At 42.0% G+C, this 22,312-nt stretch overlaps 1 protein-coding gene across 2 annotated transcripts in view; it reads left to right on the top strand.

Moving 5' to 3' along the window:
* The window catches only part of CAPSL (calcyphosine like), a 37,953-nt gene extending 15,894 nt beyond the window's left edge, over positions 1-22,059 (top strand). The window contains exons 2-6 of one of the 2 annotated variants that reach the window (XM_040338309.1): positions 847-983; positions 3,096-3,273; positions 8,552-8,761; positions 12,822-12,925; positions 21,345-21,434. In XM_040338309.1, the coding sequence (XP_040194243.1) occupies positions 847-983; positions 3,096-3,273; positions 8,552-8,761; positions 12,822-12,923 (627 nt within the window). In that variant the 3' untranslated portion in view covers positions 12,924-12,925; positions 21,345-21,434. Of the gene's footprint in view, positions 1-846; positions 984-3,095; positions 3,274-8,551; positions 8,762-12,821; positions 12,926-21,344 lie in introns of both variants that reach the window. The other variant, XM_040338317.1, reaches the window with a different exon arrangement.
* Positions 22,060-22,312: the final 253 nt, after the last annotated feature.

Here is a 22,312-nt window from a genome sequence, read left to right as displayed (position 1 = left end):
TTGTGCAAAGTGTCCGCCATAATGTCGTAGTCATGAAAAAAATTGCTGATCGCCGCCATTAGTAGTGAAAAAATAATAATAATAAAAATGCAATAAAACGACCCCCTATTTTGTAAACGCTATAAATTTTGCGCAAACCAACCGATAAACGCTTATTGCGATTTGTTTACCAAAAATAGGTAGAAGAATACGTATCGGCCTAAACTGAGGAAAAAAAATATTTTTTTGTATATTTTTGGGGGATATTTATTATAGCAAAAAGTAAAAAATATAGATTTTTTTTCAAAATTGTCGCTCTATTTTTTGTTCAAATAAATAAATAAAAACCGCAGAGGTGATCAAATCCCACCAAAAGAAAGCTCTATTTGTGGGAAAAAAAGGACTCTAATTTTGTTAGGGAGCCACGTCGCACGACCACGCAATTGTCAGTTAAAGCGACGCTGTCCCGAATCGCAAAAAGGGGCCTGGTCCTTTACCTGCATTTTGGTCCGGGGCTTAAGTGGTTAAAGGTAAGTTTATTACTAAAATCTCAGTACAGAGTAGTGCACCTGCGGGTTACCTGCACTGAGCCATAGACTTCTATTACCTGTGAGTTTGGTGAGCTGAGAGTAGAGTGGGCTCTATAGAGCCGAGTGGGCTGCCATCCACCCGCTCCGCTCATTGTGGCCTGCGACCGGTTACCAAGTCGCTTAAGTGGCCCTTGCTCTTCAAAAAGTTGGGCACCCCTGATGTAAGCAGATCACAGGAACCAGTGTGGCTTCAGGTTGCCGGGTAGTAATCCAAAACTGTTGTGATGATTCCCAGTGTTTTTAGGGATTGACCTCTTTTTTTTTCCATATCTCACAGATGTCGGGTACAGCAAGACATGACCGAGAGATGTCTATGCAGGCCAAGAAGAACCTGTCTACTTGCACTGATCCATTGGAAAAACTTAGATTACAATGTCTGACCAGGGGCTCTGCTGGCATCAAGGGATTAGGAAGGTGAGCTGGGCAGCAACACTAAAATAGCAGTCAGGGGTCTCCAGAACGGCTGAGCCTCATGGGGTTCCCAGATGTGTTTTATGTAGCTTGGTGAAGTCTAATCCCGAGTACACACGTTTGGAATTTCCATCAACAAATGTTGGATGGGAGCTTGTTGTCGGAAATTTCCGACCCTGTGCAGGCTCCATCAGACATTTGCTGTCGGAATTTCCGACAACAAAAATTTGAGAGCTGGTTCTCAACTTTTCCGGCAACAAAAGCCGCTCTCGTAAATTCCGAGCATGTGTAGACAATTTCCGACGCACAAAGTTCTACGCATGCCCTGAATCAAGTGCAAGACGGAAGCGCTAGATCTGGTAAAACTAGTGTTCGTAATGCAACTGGGGGGATAGTTTAACCACTTAAGACCCGAACCTTGCCCCTTTTGCGATTCAGCACTGTGTCGCTTTAACTGACAATTGCGCGGTCGTGCGACGTGGCTCCCAAACAAAATTGGCGTCCTTTTTTCCCCACAAATAGAGCTTTCTTTTGGTGGTATTTGATCACCTCTGCGGTTTTTATTTTTTGCGCTATAAACAAAAATAGAGCGACAATTTTGAAAAAAATGCAATATATTTTTTACTTTTTGCTATAATAAATATCCCCCAAAAAGATATAAAACATATTTTTTTTTCCTCAGTTTAGGCCGATACGTATTCTTCTACATATTTTTGGTAAAAAAAAAATCGCAATAAGCGTTTATCGATTGGTTTGCGCAAAATTTATAGCGTTTACAAAATAGGGGATAGTTTTATTGCATTTTTTTTATTTTTTATTTTTTACTACTAATAGCGGTGATCAGCGATTTTTTTTTTTTGTGACTGCGACATTATGGCGGACACTTCGGACAATTTTGACACATTTTTGGGACCATTGTAATTTTCACAGCAAAAAAAATTGTTTACTGTGGAAATGACAGTTGCAGTTTGGGAGTTAACCACAGGGGGCGCTGAAGGAGTTATGTTTCACCTAGTGTGTGTTTACAACTGTAGGGGGGTGTGGCTGTAGGAGTGACGTCATCGATTGTGTCCCCCTATAAAAGGGATGACACGATCGATGCAGCCGCCACAGTGAAGAACGGGGAAGCCGTGTTTACACACGGCTCTCCGCGTTCTTCATTTTCGGGGACCGATCGCGGGACTCCAGCGGCGATCGGGTCCGCGGGTCCCGCGGTCACGAAGCTTCGGATCAGGTCGCGGGAGTGCGCAGCGGGAGCGCGCCCGCGACCCACGGCTGGGTACATGTACAGGACATACCTGTACGTACATGTGCCCAGCCGTACCACTCTGCTGACGTATATGTGCAGGAGGCGGTCCTTAAGTGGTTAAGCTGTGAAGCAAAGCCTCACAGCCACAGCATGTATACACCCCTGTACGGCTGCCTTGCATCTTAAGGGGGATTGATTTGGGAGTGCCCCCAAAACGTTTTTTCCGCCTGGGGTTGTGGTGCACCGGAGCCACAGCTGCAGCACAATTTAGCCCATGAACATGCATTGCACAATACACTCTGCACAGCTAAATGCAAGTAAAGCCTCGTACACACGATCGGATTTTCTGACAACAATTGTGTGATGGAAGGGTTTTGTTAGATAATCCGACCATATGTACGCTCCATCGGACAATTGTTGTCGGAATTTCCAACAACAAATGTGAGATAGCATGCTTTCAAATTTTCCAGCAACAAATGTGTGCCGTCGCATTATCCGATCCAAAGTACAAACATAAGACAACATTAGCAGAAGTTGCCCAAAGGTGGCGCTAAAGAGCTGAAAAAGCCACATCGTTTTGTGTATGTTGGCTGAAAAAGTTCTGCCGTCTGTATGCAGAACAAGTTCGCGGCCAACGCCCTTCGCACAAAATTATGCGGATTTGTCCGATGGAAATCCGATCGTGTGTACGAGGCTTAACTGCGGTCACTGGGGCTTGAGTGCGTATGGGCATTTTTCCAGTTGTTGGCGGTTATTCGCATATAGCCACCCACAGCGTATTCTGCCCCCGGAGGAATTCTGAAATTGGATTACCTGGTTAGATAAGTAATATCAAAAATATTTCTTATTGTGTTTTGTTGCCGCAGAGTATTTAAGATCATGGATGACGATAACAGCAGGTGCCTGGATTTCAAAGAGTTTTTGAAGGGCCTGAATGACTATGGAGTGATGATAGACAAAGCGGAAGCTCAAAATCTTTTCGGTCTATTTGACAAAGATGGAAGCGGAACAATAGACTTTGATGAATTCCTGGTCACTTTAAGGGTGAGTATCCTGTGATAATGTATCTTATTTAAAGGACCAGTCCACCGAATGGTGATATTTCACCACTTCAAGACCAAGGGCCAGATCCACGTAGCGGATCGTAATTTTATTCCGGCGTAGCGTATCGTCGTAACGCTACGCCGCCGCAACTTTGAGAGGCAAGTGCTGTATTCACAAAGCACTTGCCTCTAAAGTTACAGCGGCGCAGCGTAAATCTGCCGGCGTAAGGGCGCGGAATTCAAATGTTAAAGATGTGGGCGTGTTTTATGTTAATTTTACTTGACCCGACGTAAATGACGTTTTTTCTGAACGGCGCATGCGCCGTCCGTGGGGGTATCCCAGTGCGCATGCTCGAAATTAACCCGCAATGCTTACGACGTGAACGTCATTCTACGCAAAGCCCTATTCGCGAACGACTTACGCAAACGACGTAAAATGTTCAAAATTTTACGCGGGAACGACGTCCATACCTAACATAGGATACGCCTCATATAGCAGGGGTAACTATACGCCGATAAAAGCCTTACGGAAACGGCATAAAAAAATGCGCCGGACGTACGTTCGTGGATCGCCGTATCTAGCTAATTTGCATACTCGGCGCGGAAATCGCCGGAAACACCACCTAGCGGCCAGCGTAAATATGCACCTTAGATCCGACGACGTACTAAGACGTGCGTCAGTTGGATCTAGCCCAGCTTCAGGCGTATCTTTGTTTTGTGGATACAAAACAAAGATACGCCGGAGCAAACTAGAAGTTACGCGGCGTATCAATAGATACGCCAGCGTAACTGCTTTGTGGATCTGGCCCCAAGCCTTTTTCTGATATTTGTTGTTTACAAGTTAAAATCAGTGGGCCAGACTCATAAAAGAGATACGACGGCGTATCTCCTGATACGCCGTCGTATCTCTGAGATAGGAAGGTCGTATCTATGCGCCTGATTCATAGAATCAGGTTACGCATAGATCTCCCTAAGATCCGACAGGTGTAAGTGACGTACACCGTCGGATCTTAGGCTGCAATTCTAGGCCGGCCGCTAGGTGGCGATTCCATTGCGGTCGGCATAGAATATGCAAATGACTAGTTACGCCGATTCACGAACGTCCGCTTTGCCCGTCGCAGTAAATGTACGCCGTTTCCGTAGAGATACGCGGCGTAAAGATAAAGCTGCCCTCTAGGTGGTCTAGCCAATGTTAAGTATGGCCGTCGTTCCCGCGGCGAAATTAGAAATTTAACGTCGTTTGCGTAAGTCGTCCGCGAATGGCGCTGGACGCCATTTACATGAACGTTGAAACCAATGACGTCCTTGCGACGTCATTTAGCGCAATGCAGGTCGGGAAATTTTAGGGACGGAGCATGGGCAGTACGTTCGGCGCGGGAACGCGCCTAATTTAAATGGTCCCCGCCCCATTTGAATTAGGCGGGCTTGCGCCGGACACATTTACGCTACGCCCCTGCAAGTTTACAGGCAAGTGCTTTGTGAATCAAGCACTTGCGCTTAAAACTTGTGGCGGTGGGATACGTTAGACCGCCGCAAATGTACCTGAATCTGGTCCAGTATTTTTTGGAAAATGACTAAGAACTCCCAAACATTATAAATATATATATTTTAGCACACACCCTGGAGAATAAAATGGCAGTCGTTGCAATATTTTATATCACACTGTATTTGCACAGTGACCTTTCAAAAATGTTTGGGGGAAAAGTACACTTTCATGAATTAAAAAAAACAAAACAGTAAAGTTAGCCCAATATTTTTACCTTAATGTGAAATATGATGTTATGCAGAGTAAATAGATACCTAACATGTCACGCTTTAAAATTGCGCACACTCGCGGAATGGCGACAAACTACAGTACTTAAAAATCTCCATAGGCGACGCTTTACGCTAACATTTTTTTTTAACGGTTACCTGTTTAGAGAATTAACAGAGGGGGTCTAGCACTAGAATTATTGCTCTCGCTCCAACGATCATAGCAATACCTCACATGTGTGATTTGAACAATGTTTACATTTGCAGACGCAACTTACATATGCGTAAGTAAACAAAGTCGAGATTGCGGCTAGTAAGCATGAGATCGTGATTTATTTTTCCCGATCTGATGCTTTCCAGCCTGGAGGAGAGATGTGGGGTCATAAAGAGTACCTGTCACACACCATTCCTTTTACAAGAAGCTCAGAAGTTACGCCCACATATGAAAAAGCCGTTCAAACCACACATGTGAGGTATCACCGCGTGCGTTAGAGCGAGAGCAATTATTCTAGCACTAGACCTCCTCTGTAACTCTAAACTGGTAACCTGTAAACAATTTACCGAAGTTTGGCACCATTCCTTGAGTGTGCGCAATTATAAAGCGTGACATGTTAGGTATCTTTTTACTCGATGTAACATCATCTTTCATATTTAAAAAAAAAATTGGGCTAACTTTACTGTTTTGTTATTTTTTTAATTCATGAAACCATTTTTTTTAAAAAAAAAAAGGCGTTTGAAAAATGTTTGCGCAAATACCGTGCAAGATAAAAAGTTGCAATGACCGCCATTTTTATTCCTTAGGGTGTCTGCTAAAAAAACATATATAATGTTTGGGGGTTCTGAGTAATTTTCGAGCAAAAGAATGATGATTTGTACATGTGGGAGAGAAGTGCCAGAATAGGCGCGGTATTGAGGTGGGTATAAAAGCCCTGTATTGAAGTGAAGTGTTGAACCCAAAAGCAAACATTTATTATATTGCAGCTTACCAATTTTTAGATGTGATGGCTGCATTTCTTTTCTTTTTTACTTCTGTTTTCATCTGATGATCCAACCTGTAAATCTGTTTTTCAAAAGAACAAGCTTCCTTGAAAATTGTGTCAGTTTACAGGGATGAGACAAACCATTTAACACTGATGGGGTGATCACAATGATCAGCTTTTATTTATTTATGTAAAAGCATTATCCCAAAAGGAAAAACTGTTTGCTGTAACTGATTAAGGTGCAAGCTGGACTTCGCCCTAAATTTTTTTATTATATCGAAAATAAAAAATAGGGGCCAGATTCATAAAGAATTATGCGGGCGTATCAGTAGATACGCCGTCGTAACTCTGAATCTACGCCGTCGTAAATGTAAGCGTATTCTGGAAACCAGATACGCTTAAATTAGGCTAAGATATGAGCGGCGTAAGTCTCCTACGCCGTCGTATCTTAGGGTGCATATTTACGCTGGCCGCTAGCTGGTGATTCTGTCGATTTCAGCGTAGAATATGCAAATGAGCTGGATACGCTGATTCAGAAACGTACGTGCGCCCGGCCGATTTTTTTTACGTCGTTTGCGTAAGGCTTTTTCCGGCGTAACGTTACTCCTGCTATATGAGGCATAGCCAATGTTAAGTATGGACGTCGGGACAGCGTCGAATTTTGCGTCGTTTACGTCGTTTGCGTAAGTCGTTCGCCAATAGGGCTTTGCGCGAAAGCATTGACTATTTGCGACGTGATTAGGAGAATGCGCACTGGGATACGTTCACGGCCGGCGCATGCGCCGTACCTTAGAAACGTCATTTATGTGGGGTCATGTTTTATTTCCATAAAACACGCCCACCTCTTTACAATTTGAATTCGGCGCGCTTACGCCGGCAGATTTACGCTACACTGCCGCAACTTACGGTGCAAGTGCTTTGTGAATACTGCACTTGCCTCTCTAAATTGCGGCGGCGTAGCGTAAATAACATACGCTACGCCCGCACAAAGTTACGTTGCCCTACCTGAATCTAGCCCTATGTTTTTTACCTTAAATCAAGTATCAACCAGTATATTTCGGGTGTTGTGCTAGTAAATGTCAATCTTGTAGGTTGGCAACACTGATTGGATGTCGGCGGGTGTCAGCGGACACATGTCTGCTTACATCTTCCGCTCCATAAAGAGCAATGGATGGGTCTGCCTGAAAACCTGACAGGCGGACCCGATTGGTCCGTCAGTGTGAAAGGGGCCTTTTCCTTTACCAAACCTAATCATCCCCAAAGCATTGCAATTGGCAGCTAAATTGAGGTGGGATTAAGACAATTATGTCCAGTGTATGGGTCAAGTCTGACTGATTGAAAACCATAGGCTCTCTAAAAGGCTGACTTGCAAAAGTCTTTAACCACTTGCTTACTGGGCACATAAACCCCCTTCGTGCCCAGGCGAAATTTCAGCTTCCGGCACTGCGTCGCTTTAACTGACAATTGCGCGGTTGTGCGACGTGGCTCCCAAACAAAATTGACCTCCTTTTTTCCCCACAAATAGAGCTTTATTTTGGTGGTATTTGATCACCTCTGCGGTTTTAATTTTTTGCGCTATAAACAAAAAAAGAGCGACAATTTAAAAAATATTTTTTTTTTACCTGTTGCTATAATAAATATCCCATTTTTTTTTTTTTTTTTAAACGATTTTTTTTCTCAGTTAAGGCCGATACGTATTTTTCTACCTATTTTTGTAAAAAAAAAAAAAAATCGCAATAAGCGACTGGTTTGCGCAAAGTTATAGCGCCTACAAAATAGGGGACAGAATTATGATTTTTTTTTTATGATTTTTTTTTTACTAGTAATGGCGGCGATCTGCGATTTTTATTGGGACTGCGATATTGCGGCAGACACATCGGACACTTTTGACACAAATTTGGGACCATTCACATTTATATAGCGATCAGTGCTATAAAAATGCACTAATTACTGTATAAATGTGACTGGCAGGGAAGGGGTTAACACTAGGGGGTGAGGAAGGGGTTAAATGTATTCCCTGGGTGTGTTCTAACTGTGTGGGGGGAGGGGACTGACTGGGGGAGGTGACCGATCTGTGTCCATATGTACAAGGGACACAGATCGGTCTCCTCTCTCCCTGACAGGACGTGGAGCTCTGTGTTTACACACAGAGCTCCACGTCCCTGCTGTCACCTGCTGTGTCACCGCCGATCGCGTGTACCCGTCGGACATCGCGGCCGCCAGGTACACGCATCAGCTCTTCAGCGATGTGCCGGGACAGTGTTTACCCGCTGCGCGCCACCCAGTGGCGCGCGCGGGTAATGCTTTTAAAAAGATGTGTACTGCAGCCTGTGCAGCCTGTGTACTGCTATGTGAAAGTCCAAAGGAGATGAGACCTGTAGAGGGGATTGGTTGGGAGGGGGACACTTGAGTCTCGTGGTGCTATGCACCAATGTATTGATGAGCACTAGATTCTTTTTTGAAGTGATAACTAAGTAGAATATAGATTTTACTACCGCCTATTGATGACATATGCTCAGAGGCCTTTTCTTTTTATACCATGCCCAGCCGGCAATGTCCAATGCAAGGAAAGAGATCATCATGCAGGCGTTTAGGAAGCTCGACAAAACCGGAGATGGCATCGTGACTATTGAGGATCTACGGGGGGTGTATAATGCAAAATACCATCCGAAATACCAGAACGGGGAGTGGACAGAGGATCAGGTCTTCAGGACCTTTCTAGATAATTTTGACTCTCCATATGAGAAAGATGGGCAGGTAAGATCCTTCTTTGTTTCTTTCTCTCTTTATTTCTTTCTCTCTCTCCCTCCCTTCCTTCCGTCTTTCTTTCCCTTACTCTCTCCCTTCCTTCCTTCTTTCTTATCCTACCTTCCTCAATTATTTCTTTCTTTCTTTCCCTTCCTTTATTCCTTCTTTCCCTACCTGCCTTACTTATTTTCCTTCCTTTCCTGCTTTTTTCTTATGCTTCCTTTCTTCCTTCCTCAATTCTTCTTTCTTTCCCTTCCTCCCTTCCTTCTTTCTTATCCTTCCTTCCTCAATTCTTCTTTCTTTCCCTTCCTCCCTGCCTTCTTTTTATACTTCCTTCCTCAATTCTTCTTTCTTTCCCTTCCTCCCTGCCTTCTTTTTATACTTCCTTCCTCAATTCTTCTTACTTTCCCTTCCTCCCTTCCTTCTTTCTTATCATTCCTTCCTTTCTTCCATCCTTCCTCCCTTCCTTCTTTCTTATCATTCCTTCCTCAATTCTTCTTTCTTTCCCTTCCTCCCTTCCTTCTTTCTTATCCTTCCTTCCTCAATTCTTCTTTCTTTCCCTTCCTCCCTGCCTTCTTTTTATACTTCCTTCCTCAATTCTTCTTTCTTTCCCTTCCTCCCTTCCTTCTTTCTTATCATTCCTTCCTCAATTCTTCTTTCTTTCCCTTCCTCCCTTCCTTCTTTCTTATCCTTCCTTCCTCAATTCTTCTTTCTTTCCCTTCCTCCCTTCCTTCTTTTTATACTTCCTTCCTCAATTCTTCTTTCTTTCCCTTCCTCCCTTCCTTCTTTCTTATCCTTCCTTCCTCAATTCTTCTTTCTTTCCCTTCCTCCCTTCCTTCTTTCTTATGCTTCCTTCCTCAATTCTTCTTTCTTTCCCTTCCTCCCTTCCTTCTTTCTTATCCTTCCTTCCTTCCTCAATTCTTCTTTCTTTCCCTTCCTCCATTCCTTCTTTCTTATCCTTCCTTCCTCAATTCTTCTTTCTTTCCCTTCCTCCCTTCCTTCTTTCTTATCCTTCCTTCCTTCCTCAATTCTTCTTTCTTTCCCTTCCTCCCTTCCTTCTTTCTTATCCTTCCTTCCTCAATTCTTCTTTCTTTCCCTTCCTCCCTTCCTTCTTTCTTATCCTTCCTTCCTTCCTCAATTCTTTCTTTCTTTCCCCTCCTTCCTTCTTTTCCTTTCGTCCTTCCTTCCTTCCTTCCTCAATTCTGTCTCAGCTGATGGACTTTTTAACTAAACATGTGTATGGGAAACAGGGTTTCTGAGAATTGGAGTTGAATAGAAAACTGGTTACAGGGGCGCATCCAATGGGTAGTGATAAATAATGTGTACCCAGACTGGCCTGGAGTGGTAAGTGGGGTGCCCCAAGGCTCTGTCTTGGGACCAGTTCTGTTTAATGTATTTATAAATGATATAGCGAAGGGGATAAATGGCTCAATCTCGACACAAAAATAAGCAGGGATATAATTTCACATCAGGATATAGAAATTTTACAGAAAGGCCTGAACAAAATAACCGGGTTGGCAACTACATGGCAAATGAGGATTAATGTGGAGAAATGTAGGGTTATGCACTTGGGGGCTAAAAACATAAACCCAAACTAGTCACTAGGGGGAGAACCTCTGGGGGAATCGAGGATGGAGAAAGATCTGGGGGTCCTAGTAGATGACAGACTGAGTAATAGCATGCAATGTCATGTTGCAGCTACCAAAGCCGGCAGAATATTAGCATGCATAAAAAAAGGGATATATTTCAGAGATAAAACTATAATCCTGAATTTTATAAAACTCTGGTTAGGCCACATCTGGAGTATTCCGTCCAGTTCTGGTTATCAGTCCTCAGAAGGGATGTGCTGGAGAGAGTCCAAAGAAGGGCAACAAAATTAATATGGGGATTGGAGGACCTCAATTATGAGGAACAACTACAAGCACTAAATTTGTATTCCCCTGGAGAAGAGACACTTGAGAGGAGATATGATAGCGATATACAAATACCTTAATGAGGATCCCAGCATGGGAACAAACTATTCAGTCTCAGGGAGTGTAAGAAGACAATGGGCCACACAATGAGATTGGAGGAGAAGCGGTTTAACCTAAAGCTGCGCAGGGGTTTTTTACTGTCAGAATGTTAAGGATGTGGAACTTTCTTCCACAGTTGGTGGTGTAAAAGACACTTGGACGTGCATCCTAAAGAACACAACATACAGGGATATGGGAAGTAATTATCAATACACACGCACCTACACAGGTTGAACTGGATAGACTATTGTCTTTATTCAACCCTACCTACTATGTAACTATAGAAGCGGTTTAACCTAAAGCTGCGCAGGTTTTTTTTTTACTGTCAGGGCAATAAGGATATGGAACTCTCTTCTATAATTGGTAGTGTAAAAGACTCTTGGATGTGCATCCTAAAGAACACAACATACAGGGATATGGGAAATAATTTTCAACAGTGATACACACCTACACAGGTTGAACTGGATGGACTATTGTCTTTATTCAACCCTACCTACTATGTAACTATGGAATGCTCCTCGTGGCTCCAGCGTTGAAGCCACAAAGATCATTCCAATTCTTAGACAAAAAAAAAAAAAAAAGAAATATTAAGGTTCTCAGTAGTTGTACCCCCTTCCCTCACTCTAAATGTGTTTTTGTCTGTAGCTCTTTATATGCTCTATTGGAGTTTCCCAGAAATGTTGGGTTGTACAGCCTTGCCACATGTTCCTTTTCTAGGCACCCTGAAAGCCCTGCTCAGTTTGTCTGCAGAAGCTAATGTAATGTTTTTAATATGGTAAACTAACTGGACTTTTTGAGTTCATAGGTACCTTCTAGGATGCCATCAGTAATGAATCAATTATTAGGCATGTGCAAAAGGGAAAAATGTGTTTTGTTTAGTTTTAATTCATTATTTAATTAATTTAGTTTAGTTAGATTCGTTGCATGTGTTAAATTTAAATTTGTTTTCGGAATTCGTTAGTTTTCGACCAAATTTAGAAAAATCCGGTCGAATTCGAAAATATTTCGACCGGATTCGATAATATTTTAATCGGATTCGAAAACAAATTCTATTCGAATCGAATTCGAAAACAATTCGATTCGAAAAAAAATTCGAATGAAAATTGAAAGCAAATTTGAATCAGAATCTAAAAAATATAAATCGATTTAAAAAAAAGAATGCAATAAAATAGAATATAAAATAATAAAACAATAGAATAAAAACCAAAGAATAGTAAAGAACAGAATGGAATTTAATAGAATGTAATCAAATAGAATATGACCTAGCTTCTTCTATCTATCTTTCATTTTCTGAAATTCGAAATTCATATAGAATGAACTCAAATTTGAATAGAAAAATATTAGAATAGAGCAGAAAAATATATATATATATATTTGATTATTCTACTCTTCTAATATTTTTCTATTCAAATTTGAGTTCATTCTATATGAATTTCGAATTTCAGAAAATGGAAGATAGATAGAAGATAGATAGAAGAAGCCAGGTCATATTCTATTGTATTTGATTACATTCTATTAAATTCCATCCTGTTCTTTACAATTCTTTGATTTTCATTCTATTGTTTTATTATTTTATATTCTATTTTATTGTATTCTTTTTTAGAAATCGATTTAGATTTTTTAGATTTTGATTCAAATTTGCTTTCAATTTTCATTTGAATTTGTTTTCGAATCGAATTGTTTTCGAATTTGATTAGAATAAAAGTTGTTTTCGATGTTCGATCGAATTTCGTCCGCGGGTTTTCGATTCGAAAACGTTCGTTCGGATTCGGTAAATTTGTTAATATTACAATTCGGGAATTCGTATGCATCCGAATGTCCGAATAATGAAAAATTTGTCCGAATTTCGATTCGGAAAGGAAACAAAATGCACATGCCTATCAATTATAAACATGAAACTGTTTGTTCATATTGTCACAGCTACACTAATGTTTCATCTTAACAAACTGTCATTCCACCCATTTTTCCCCACGTTGTTCCTTCCATAGTGGATTATTTCTTCCTAAAAGGGGCAAAAAAAAGGTTTCTTCATTTTTGTTGTCTTGTGACCATGACAGGTGACTCCGGATGAATTCACTAACTACTATGCCGGAGTTAGCGCGTCAATCGATACCGATGTATACTTTATCACCATGATGAAGAACGCCTGGCGACTATAAGTGTATGGGCTCAATAACGCACAGTGTTATATTACTAACACATCATATCACCCCACCTGTTTTATCATCACTGTGTGCATGCTTGTTTGACACCGATACTAACCACTAACCCTTCTACGTGTCGCTAAATATCTTTTATTTCAGGTTCACGTGTGGAATTAACCTTATTTATCAGTTAATTACCTTTCTGCGCAACACTAACATTACCAAAATGTTTTCTCATAGTGTAAAATTGTATATTGGTAGAAGTACTCCAGTCAAAACTTAGAATAAAGCGTTGAAGTGCTTACAGGGGAGCAAAAAAAATAGTGCGCTTCTTGAATCTCTATTGGCCACTAAGCATTGACCAGTAGAGATGGGATGAGGGATGATGAGTGGTATATCACTGCACAATAGAGCACAGTGAATACTGGGGGTCCTAGAAATAAAAGGTTATAGGTCAATAGAGGAGCCTCCAAGGTGTCAAGAATCAAAAAGCCCACAGATTTTCTTTAAAATAAAAAAATATATATATACTGTGTGTATATAAATATATATATATACAGTGTGTGTGTGTGTATATATATATATATATATATATATATATATATATATATATATGTGTGTGTGTGCAAACATTTTAGGTAGGTGGGAAAAATTGTTGCAAATGAAAAATGCTTTTAGAGATATAAATGTTATTTTTTTTTTATCAATTAACAAAATGGAAAATAAATGAACAGAAGATAAATCCAATCAATATTTTGTGTGACCACCCTTTGCCTTCAAACCAGCATCAATTCTTCTAGAAGTGGCGGCTGGTGCTCAAAATTTTTGGAGGGGCGCAAACAAACTGAAAAAAAACATCAATTGCAGCTGTGCCCATCAAGCGCAGCCACTGTGCCCATTAAACGCAGCCACTGTGCCCATAAATTGCTGCCACTGTGCCATCAAACGCAGCTACTGTACACATCAATTTCTGCCACTGTGCCCATCGATTGCTGCCAGTGTTCCCCATCAATTGCTGCCAGTGTGCCCCATCAATTACTGCCAGTGTGCCCCATTAATCTATTGGTGATATACAGGTGCAGGAGAGAGGGGCGGCACTCTGCGCCCTTTATGGACGCACCGCCACTGTCTTCTAGGTACACTTGTATGCAGTTTTTGAAGGAATTTGGTAGGTAGGTTGTTCCAAACATCTTGGGGAACTAACCACAGATCTGTGGATGTAGGGTGCCTCAAATCCTTCTGTCTCTTCATGTAATCCCAGACAGACTCCATGATGTTAGAATCAGGGCTTTGTGAGGACCAAACCACTTCCAGGACTTGTTCTTCTTTACACTGAATATAATTTTTAATGACATTGACTTTATGTTTGAGGTTGTTGTCCTGCTGCGCAATAAATTTGGGGGCCAATCACACCCCTCTCTGATGGTATGGCATGATGGATAAGTATCTGTCTGTATTTCTGAGCATTGAGGACACCATTGATCCTGACCAAATCTCCCACTCCATTTGCAAAAATGCAGCCGCAAACTTGCAAGGAACCTCCACCATGCTTCACTGTTGCCTGCAGACACTCATTATTGTACCGCTCTCCAGCCCTTTGGCAAACAAACAGCCTCCTGCTACAGCCCAATATTTCATATTTTGACTCATCCGTCCAAAGCACCTTCTGCCATTTTTGGGCAACCCAGTTCTTATGTTTTCTTGCATAGTTGAGTTGCTTAGCTTTGTTTCCACGTAGAAGTTATGGCTTTTTGGCCACATTTCTTCTATGAAGATGACTTTTGGCCAGACTCCTCCAGACAGTAGATGGGTCCCACTGGTTTCCACCAGTTCTGTGCTGCTGGCACTGCTGGACATCTTCTGATGTCGAAGGAAAGTAAGCATAATGTGTCTTTCATCTGCTGTATTAAGATTCCTTGGCTGACAAATGTATCTACGGTCCTCAAAGTTGCCCGTTTAATCACTTCCTTAAAAGAGCTTGAACAGCTCTTTTTGAAAGCCCAGTCTGCTTTGAAATCGTTGCCTGGAAGAGACCTTGCTGATGCAGTATAACTTGTGTCTTGTTGCTGTGCTCAGTCTTGCCATGGTGTATGAGACCTGTGACATGAAACTGTCTTCCACAACTTCACCTTAGTAGCAGGGTTTGGCTGTTCCTCCCCCAGTGTGCAAATGTAAGAATTGATGCTGGTTTGAAGCCAAAGGGAAGTCACACCAAATGTTGATTTGATTTAGATTTTTCTTCTGTTTGCTCACTTTGCATTTTATAAATTGATAAAAATAAGCAATTAATATATATTAAATGAAAGCATACTTATTTTACAGCATTTTTCCACACCTGCCTGAAACATTTGCACAGTACTGTGTGTGTGTGTATATATATATATATATATATATATATATATATATATATATATACATATACTGTACATATACAGCTATCTTTAGGTCACAACAATGAAGGGAAGATGGAACCATATAGTGGTCCTCCATTGAATGTGATGACATCAATAAAAGGGTTTCTGCACGAATGGTGAAGAGAAGAAACATAGTGGGACCAGTCATCTAGTCTGGAGGAGTGATAAATAAGGTCAATATGTATCCTATCAATAAACCTACCCCTTCTACCCTCTAGGCTAAATGGGCATGTAACCCTTACAGTCTGGAGGGGGAAAGGTGCAAGTATGTTTAGGAGATCAGCTTTAAAATGTAACACCGGGTTTACTCATGACACCGGATCATAGAGCATTATGTTTTTTTTTTAAAGTGTGAGCATAGCTGTTTGCTTTTAAAGTGATTGTAAAGTCAATTTTTTTTCTTTAAAAATAACAAAGTGTAATGCCGCGTACAGACCGTCATTTTATGCGATGTAAAAAAACGACGTTTTCTGTGAAGTAAAGAACGACGTTTGTGAAACTTCAATTTTCAAAAACGACGTTGCCTACACACCATCGTTTTTTCACAGTGCTCTAGCAAAGCGAGGTTACGTTCACCACGTTTTTCCATTGAAGCTCGCTTCATAACTAGCTTCTGGGCATGCGCGGGTGTAAAAACGTCATTTGAAACGTCGTTTTTTGCTACACACGGTCAATTTCTGTGAAGTAAAAAACGTCGTTTTTTAACATCGCATAAAACGACCGTCTGTACGCGGCATTATACTTAGCTGCAGGGCCGATCCTCCCTATGGGCTCACTATGCAAGCCGCTTAGGGCCCCGCAAAGCTGCGAAGGGCCCCCCAAATTACTAGAGGCCCCGCCTGGTGAGAAGTCATTTTCGCCCCCTCACCCCGCTTCTAAACTCGCTGGCTGAGTCATTTCCGACAACAGAACACCCCCTCCCCCCACTTCTCAACTCTCTTTAATGTGACATGTCACTGTCGTCAGCGCCCCCCGCTTCTCATTTTTAATGTCATTTTGCTTAGGGCCCCAGGGAGGTCAGGATCGGCACTGCTTAGCTGCTCTGTGCAGATGGTTTTGCACAGAACAGCCCGGATCCTCCTCTTCTCGGGTCAGCCACCGGCGCTCCTGACTCCTCCCTCCTGTTAAGTGCCCCCACAGTAAGCAGCTTGCTATGGGGGCACTCGAGCCGAGCCACAGCTCTGTGTGTATATTCAGAAACAGAGTCACAGTTCGACCCTGCCCCTTTCTCTCCTGATTGGTTAACTGACTTTGGTTGACAGCAACAGGCGCCAATGGAGCCGCTGCTGTGCCTCAGCCAATCAGGAGGGAGAGTTTTGGATAGCCGAAGTTGTGCACATAGCTGGATAGAGATGGGCTCAGGTAAGTATTATGCCTTGTACACACGATAGGAATTTCTGATGAAAACAGTCTGATGGATATTTTTCATCAGGAATTCCTATTGTGTGTGGGCCCATAGGATTTTTTTCCATCAGAGTAAAAAAATAGAACGTGTTTTAAATTAAATCCTATGGGAAATTTCGATCGTCTGTGTGGAACTCCGTTGGAGAAAATTCCTACGCATGCTCAGAATCAAGTTGACACATGCTCGGAAGCATTGAACTTAATTTTTCTCGGCTAGTAGTGTTTTACGTCACCGCATTTTGTACGGTCGGAATTTTGTCTGACAGTGTGTATGCAAGACTGATGGAAGACAGCTTGATCGGAATTCTGGCAAAAAATTCCATCAGATTTTAGTCCATCAGAAATTCCTATCGTGTGTACAAGGCATAAGGGGGGCTGAGGCACACAGACGTTTTTTTATCTTAATGCATAGAATGCATTAAGATATACAAACTTCTGCCTTTACAGTCCCTTTAATGTGTCTGATTTAAATGTCAGAAGACCCCTTTAAAGAGAGCAGACAGGCAGGAGTGAGGATTCTCTCCTCTAAAGCCTCGTACACACGATCAGTCCATCCGATGAAAATGGTCTGAAGGACCGTTATCATAGGTTAACCGATGAAGCTGACTGATGGTCCGTCACGCCTACACACCATAGGTTAAATAACCGATCGTGTCAGAACGCGGTGACGTAAAACACAACGACGTGCTGAAAAAACGAAGTTCAATGCTTCCAAGCATGCGTCGACTTGATTCTGAGCATGCGCGGGTTTTTAACCGATGGTTTTGCATAGTAACGATCGGTTTTGACCTATAGGTTAGCAATCCATCGGTTAAATTTTAAAGCAAGTTTGATTTTTTTAACCGAAGGGTAAATTACCTATGGGGCCCACGCACGATCGGTTTTGACCAATGAAAACGGTCCGTCAGACCGTTCTTATTGGTTTAACCTATCGTGTGAACGCGGCCTGACTTATTCAGCTACGTGTGTAAAATGGAACTTGAGCTATTGAGCCCTGTAAACAAGCAATTCTCAAGCAATCAACTCATAGGCAGCTAAACACTTCATATGTACGTACCTAAAAATAATATTAAAATAGTAATATTTCTACGTCCTAAATATAATACATGGAAAATATATCTTGCCTTCAATAGTACAAGAAAACCTAGTTAATTAGGTTGTTTGTATATAGAAGTGCCTCAATTATTTCAGGATTCTCATGTCATAAAGGAGATACAAACCTTGATCTGTGATAATCACTGTTAATCTTTCCTGTTCAGAATAAAAGCTAACTATGGTGCCTTCTTATAACACTAATTCACACATCTTTCTGGTATGAGTTTCGTTCACCCAGTGTGGTGTGGCTAACTGACTATATAATTATTTCATAAGTGGTATTGCAATTTACACTCCTGTTATCAAATCTCTGGTGGGTACTATTATCTGTTTCCTGGTTGTGGGCTTTCTCTGTTATAAAGAAATGTTTTTTTATTCGTTTTAATGAGAATTAAATGTTTTACTGAAATATAATATCTAGAAATGAGCCTTTCCTTCTGAGACATTTGTTATTGTAACGCAGGCCAGTAAAGTAACTTTGCATATAGTATTTATTAATGTCTTGTTCCCGTATGCGTGTACAGGCTACAGAAGTACCATTGTGACTTCCTTCTCTATGGCAGCATTGGGTATAGATAACTGGGTATAGCTGGGACTACAGTTCAAAAAAAGAAGTGAGCTTACATGAAACTTGTCATGGGAGAGGCATGGAGACTGCTATTGATTAGCTTTCATTCTTAAAGCAGAGTATCTACAAAAAAAAAAAATATTGAAAGTCAGCAGCTACAAATACTGCAGCTGCTGACTTTTAATAATCAGACACTTGCCTGTCCCAGGGTCCAGCGATGCAGGTGTACGAAGCCCCGCTCGTCTCCCCCTCCTCTCCACGGCTCCGGCATTGACACTGTGGCGCAAGCCGCACTGCGCACCGTGACTGGCTGAGCAATCACCTGGGACCTGTGATGTGTCCCAGATGATTTCCGAGAGGGAGGGGGAAAGGTGAACTTCCGTCCGGATAAGGCATTAATTTAAAGTGCGAAACGCGTCAGCTGTTTTACTCCCGTGTTGTGTGCTGTGACTTGTAGTGCATTTTTCCGTTTTTAAATAAAGACAACCATCAAGGTTTTTTGGAGTGCGGCTGTCCATATTTTCTTATTCCATTTGTTGCCTTGTGCATTGCCAGCACCCTTGATCTCCTGAGACTACACTGATCATCCTAACACAATCCACCTGGAGCGGTAACTTTCTTTCTTTCGGTGTTCTGGCGAGCTGGTTCCTACCATCGATATGGTTCCCTCCAGAGTGCGCAGGCGCAATTCGAGCCGACGGAAAACTCTGATGCCGCGTTGACACGATCATTTTTCGGCATGAAAAAAAATTACGTTTTTCGGCATGTAGAAAAAACAAAGTTTTTCCAACTTCATCATTAAAACGACGTTGCCTACACACCATTGTTTTAAAAAAATGCTCTAGCAAAGCGCGGTGACGTACAACACGTACAACACGTACGACGGCACTATAAAGGGGAAGTTCCATGCGGATGGCGCCACCCTTGGGGCTGTTTTAGCTGATTCCGTGTTAGTAAAAGACGATTCGTGCTTTTCTGTCTGTTACAGCGTGATGAATGTGCTTATTCCATTATGAACGGTAGTTTTACCAGAACGAGCGCTCCCTTCTCACAACTTGCTTCTGAGCATGCGCGGGTTTTTAACGTCATTTTAGCCCACACACGACCATTTTTTACAACCCGAAAAACAACATGCTCGAAAAAAAATAATTGTCGTTTTTCAGAACCCGAAAAATTATGTGAAGCCCACACACGATCATTTTAAATGACATTTTCTAAAAACAAAGTTTTTTTCATGCCGAAAAATGATCGTGTGTACGCGGCATGAGCGGGAACAGCTGTTCATCAGCTGTAGATGCGCTTGCTCCTGATGGCTGATTATACACTCTATACACGCCGCTTTACACAGCAAGGGCCAGCAAGGGGCGGATGTGGCATTGACCAGTGTTTTTTTGATTGGTTATCCAGGCCGCTCTTTACAGCAAGGGGCGGATGTAATACTGAGCAGTCCTTTTTTGGGGATGTTTTTTCTCATTAAAATAGACGTCTCACAACCGCCCCTTGCTGTATAGAGCGGCGTGTACTATAGAGCGCCGTGTATAAGCAGGCATCAGGCATTGGGAGCAAGCTCGTCTAAGCTGACAATCAGCTGTTGAGCCTCGGAGATTTCCATGGCCTCCTACTGCGCCTGCGCAGTCGAGGCAGGAACCATATCGATGGAGGAACCAGCTCGACATGACACCAGCGCTGCGGTGCGCCAGAGAGGAAGTGGGAGCTGGAACCCTCTAAAAAGAGGGTTTCCGCCACCCCCCCCCCCCAAAAAAATGACATGCCAAATGGGGCATGTCAGGGGGTCACCTTCCCTTAAAGAGGAAGTTCCATTTTTGGGTGGAACTCCACTTTAAAATGCTATTTCTCTTGAACCAGAACAAGTATGCAGGTACTCGTAGCTTTTCTTGTCAGTTTACATGCTTTAAAGGCTAAGTTCACCTTCTCCGGAAAATAGCCTATGTAGCCAAGGGACCCCAGTAGATATTACACATCTGTGTAGCCCTGTAAAATGATCATTCTTTTTATTCTTTTACCTGTAGGCCATTTGGGCCCCTCAGAATCCTGGCTTAAAAAACTCCTAGTTAGCAACCCCGACACCCAGACTTGTTGCTAGGACATGAACACCATTGGATGCTCACTCCCAGCATTCCAGGAGGGATAACCAGCGGTTTTTGCATCCCAGCAACAAGTACATCCAGGACGTGAGCGCGAGAGGAGCCGAGCCTGCCCGACTATACACGAGTGTACTGCGCTCGGTATATGCCGGCGCAGTATTCAAACTCGGCGCGGGAAATGCGGGTATCGGCGTATATCGCGCACCCACGATTTTGCCCTGATTTTCAGGGCAAAAAAGTGCGCGGTATACGCCGATAAATACGGTAACTGCAGTATTGGTATCTTCCAGCTTCCATGTATGGAATATACAGAGTTACCCTGGTCCATGGTGAACCAATGTAACTAACTGTGTGTATAAAATTCTTCTTTAACAGTGAAAAGTCTGTGCAGACATAAGGAAACATGAGGCTGCAACTGCTGTTTATAAAGTTATTTATACTGGCTTGCGTTACGTTTGTCAGATAAGCAATATTTTCAAGGGGACTTCAGGAAACGCTTAAAATGAGTGACCTCCGATGTACATTAACCTGGAGGGTCCCACCTTCCCAAACCAGCCCAGGAGCTGCATTTACACATTTTGCATGTACACCTGCTAGTGAGATCTAGTTTTCCAATTCCTGGTGTACTGACCCAGAACAAATCTACAAATCAGGATTTCTGACTTCATTGGTTACATATTAAAGGTTAAGAAAACAGCTAATTATTCATTAACCCAGTGATATCCAATACTTCCCTGAAAATATTGACATCATGCCCTCAGGAAAGCGCCCTCGCCGCCCTCGCCACCCTCCTCCTCCTCCTCCTCCTCATTGCTGAGTCTCATTTGCTCTTCTGCATTTCTTGTTCCAGGTTACAAAAGATGAATTTTTAAACTATTATTCTGGAGTCAGCGCCTCAGTTGACAGCGACGTCTACTTTATATTGATGATGAAGAATGCCTGGAAATTGTGATATACATAAATATATTTTTATACTTTGTTTTAATTGCAAGAGACTTTATGCAAGACCATGAGTTGGTTGAACTTCTGTCCCTCATCAGTCCATTTTTTTTTTTTACAAATCATTTTTATGGATTTAAGAATGGAAATATGTAACTGAATTTATACGTCACATGCTAGATCTGGACAGGGCTGGGAAATTCAATGACTGTTCTAATGTATTTGTGTGTATCTTGATTAGGAAAAAGTACTTATTTAGGTGCCCTATGTGAATGTTTTGGGTCTAAACCCTGTGTAAGCTCCATGTGAGAGGGTATTAAGGGTTAATGATGTTTCGCCTCCTTCATGTGACAGTATTTGGGCCTGCTAATTGGCTGGTCAAGCACTGCAAACTGAGAGGAAGGTGAGAAGGTCACATGATTGCTCATACCTGGGAATACTAAATTAGCAAAGTGACAGACAGAACTCCAGAAAATATAATGTACGATCCTTTATTCCAATTATGTATTTCCTAAAAAAATAATAGTAATAAAAAATTCTAATACCAATCTAATAAGGTTAAAAAAGATGAAGCGCTACCTTAAAGGGGTTGTAAAGTTCATTTTTATTTTTATTTTTTAAAGCGGGTGTTCACCAAAAAAAAAAAATTTATATTACATCTAGCAGAGCCAGCATAGTAAGGGCATTTACTTTCGGCGTTTTTTTTTTCTTTTTCTCCCTACATACCTTTATATTCCGTTTTTGTCCAGGGCTTCCGGGTTCTGATGACTGCCGGACTGGGCGTTCCTATCCTTCCGTTCGATGATTGACGGCTTGTGAAACAGGTGACCTGTCGCACAACGCGTGTCACCAGATGTCGGGAAATAGCCGAGCTGCAAG

This window comes from Rana temporaria, chromosome 1, assembly GCF_905171775.1.
Source record: "Rana temporaria chromosome 1, aRanTem1.1, whole genome shotgun sequence".
Taxonomy (NCBI): domain Eukaryota; kingdom Metazoa; phylum Chordata; class Amphibia; order Anura; family Ranidae; genus Rana; species Rana temporaria.
This window is presented reverse-complemented; position numbering and strand designations above follow the sequence as displayed.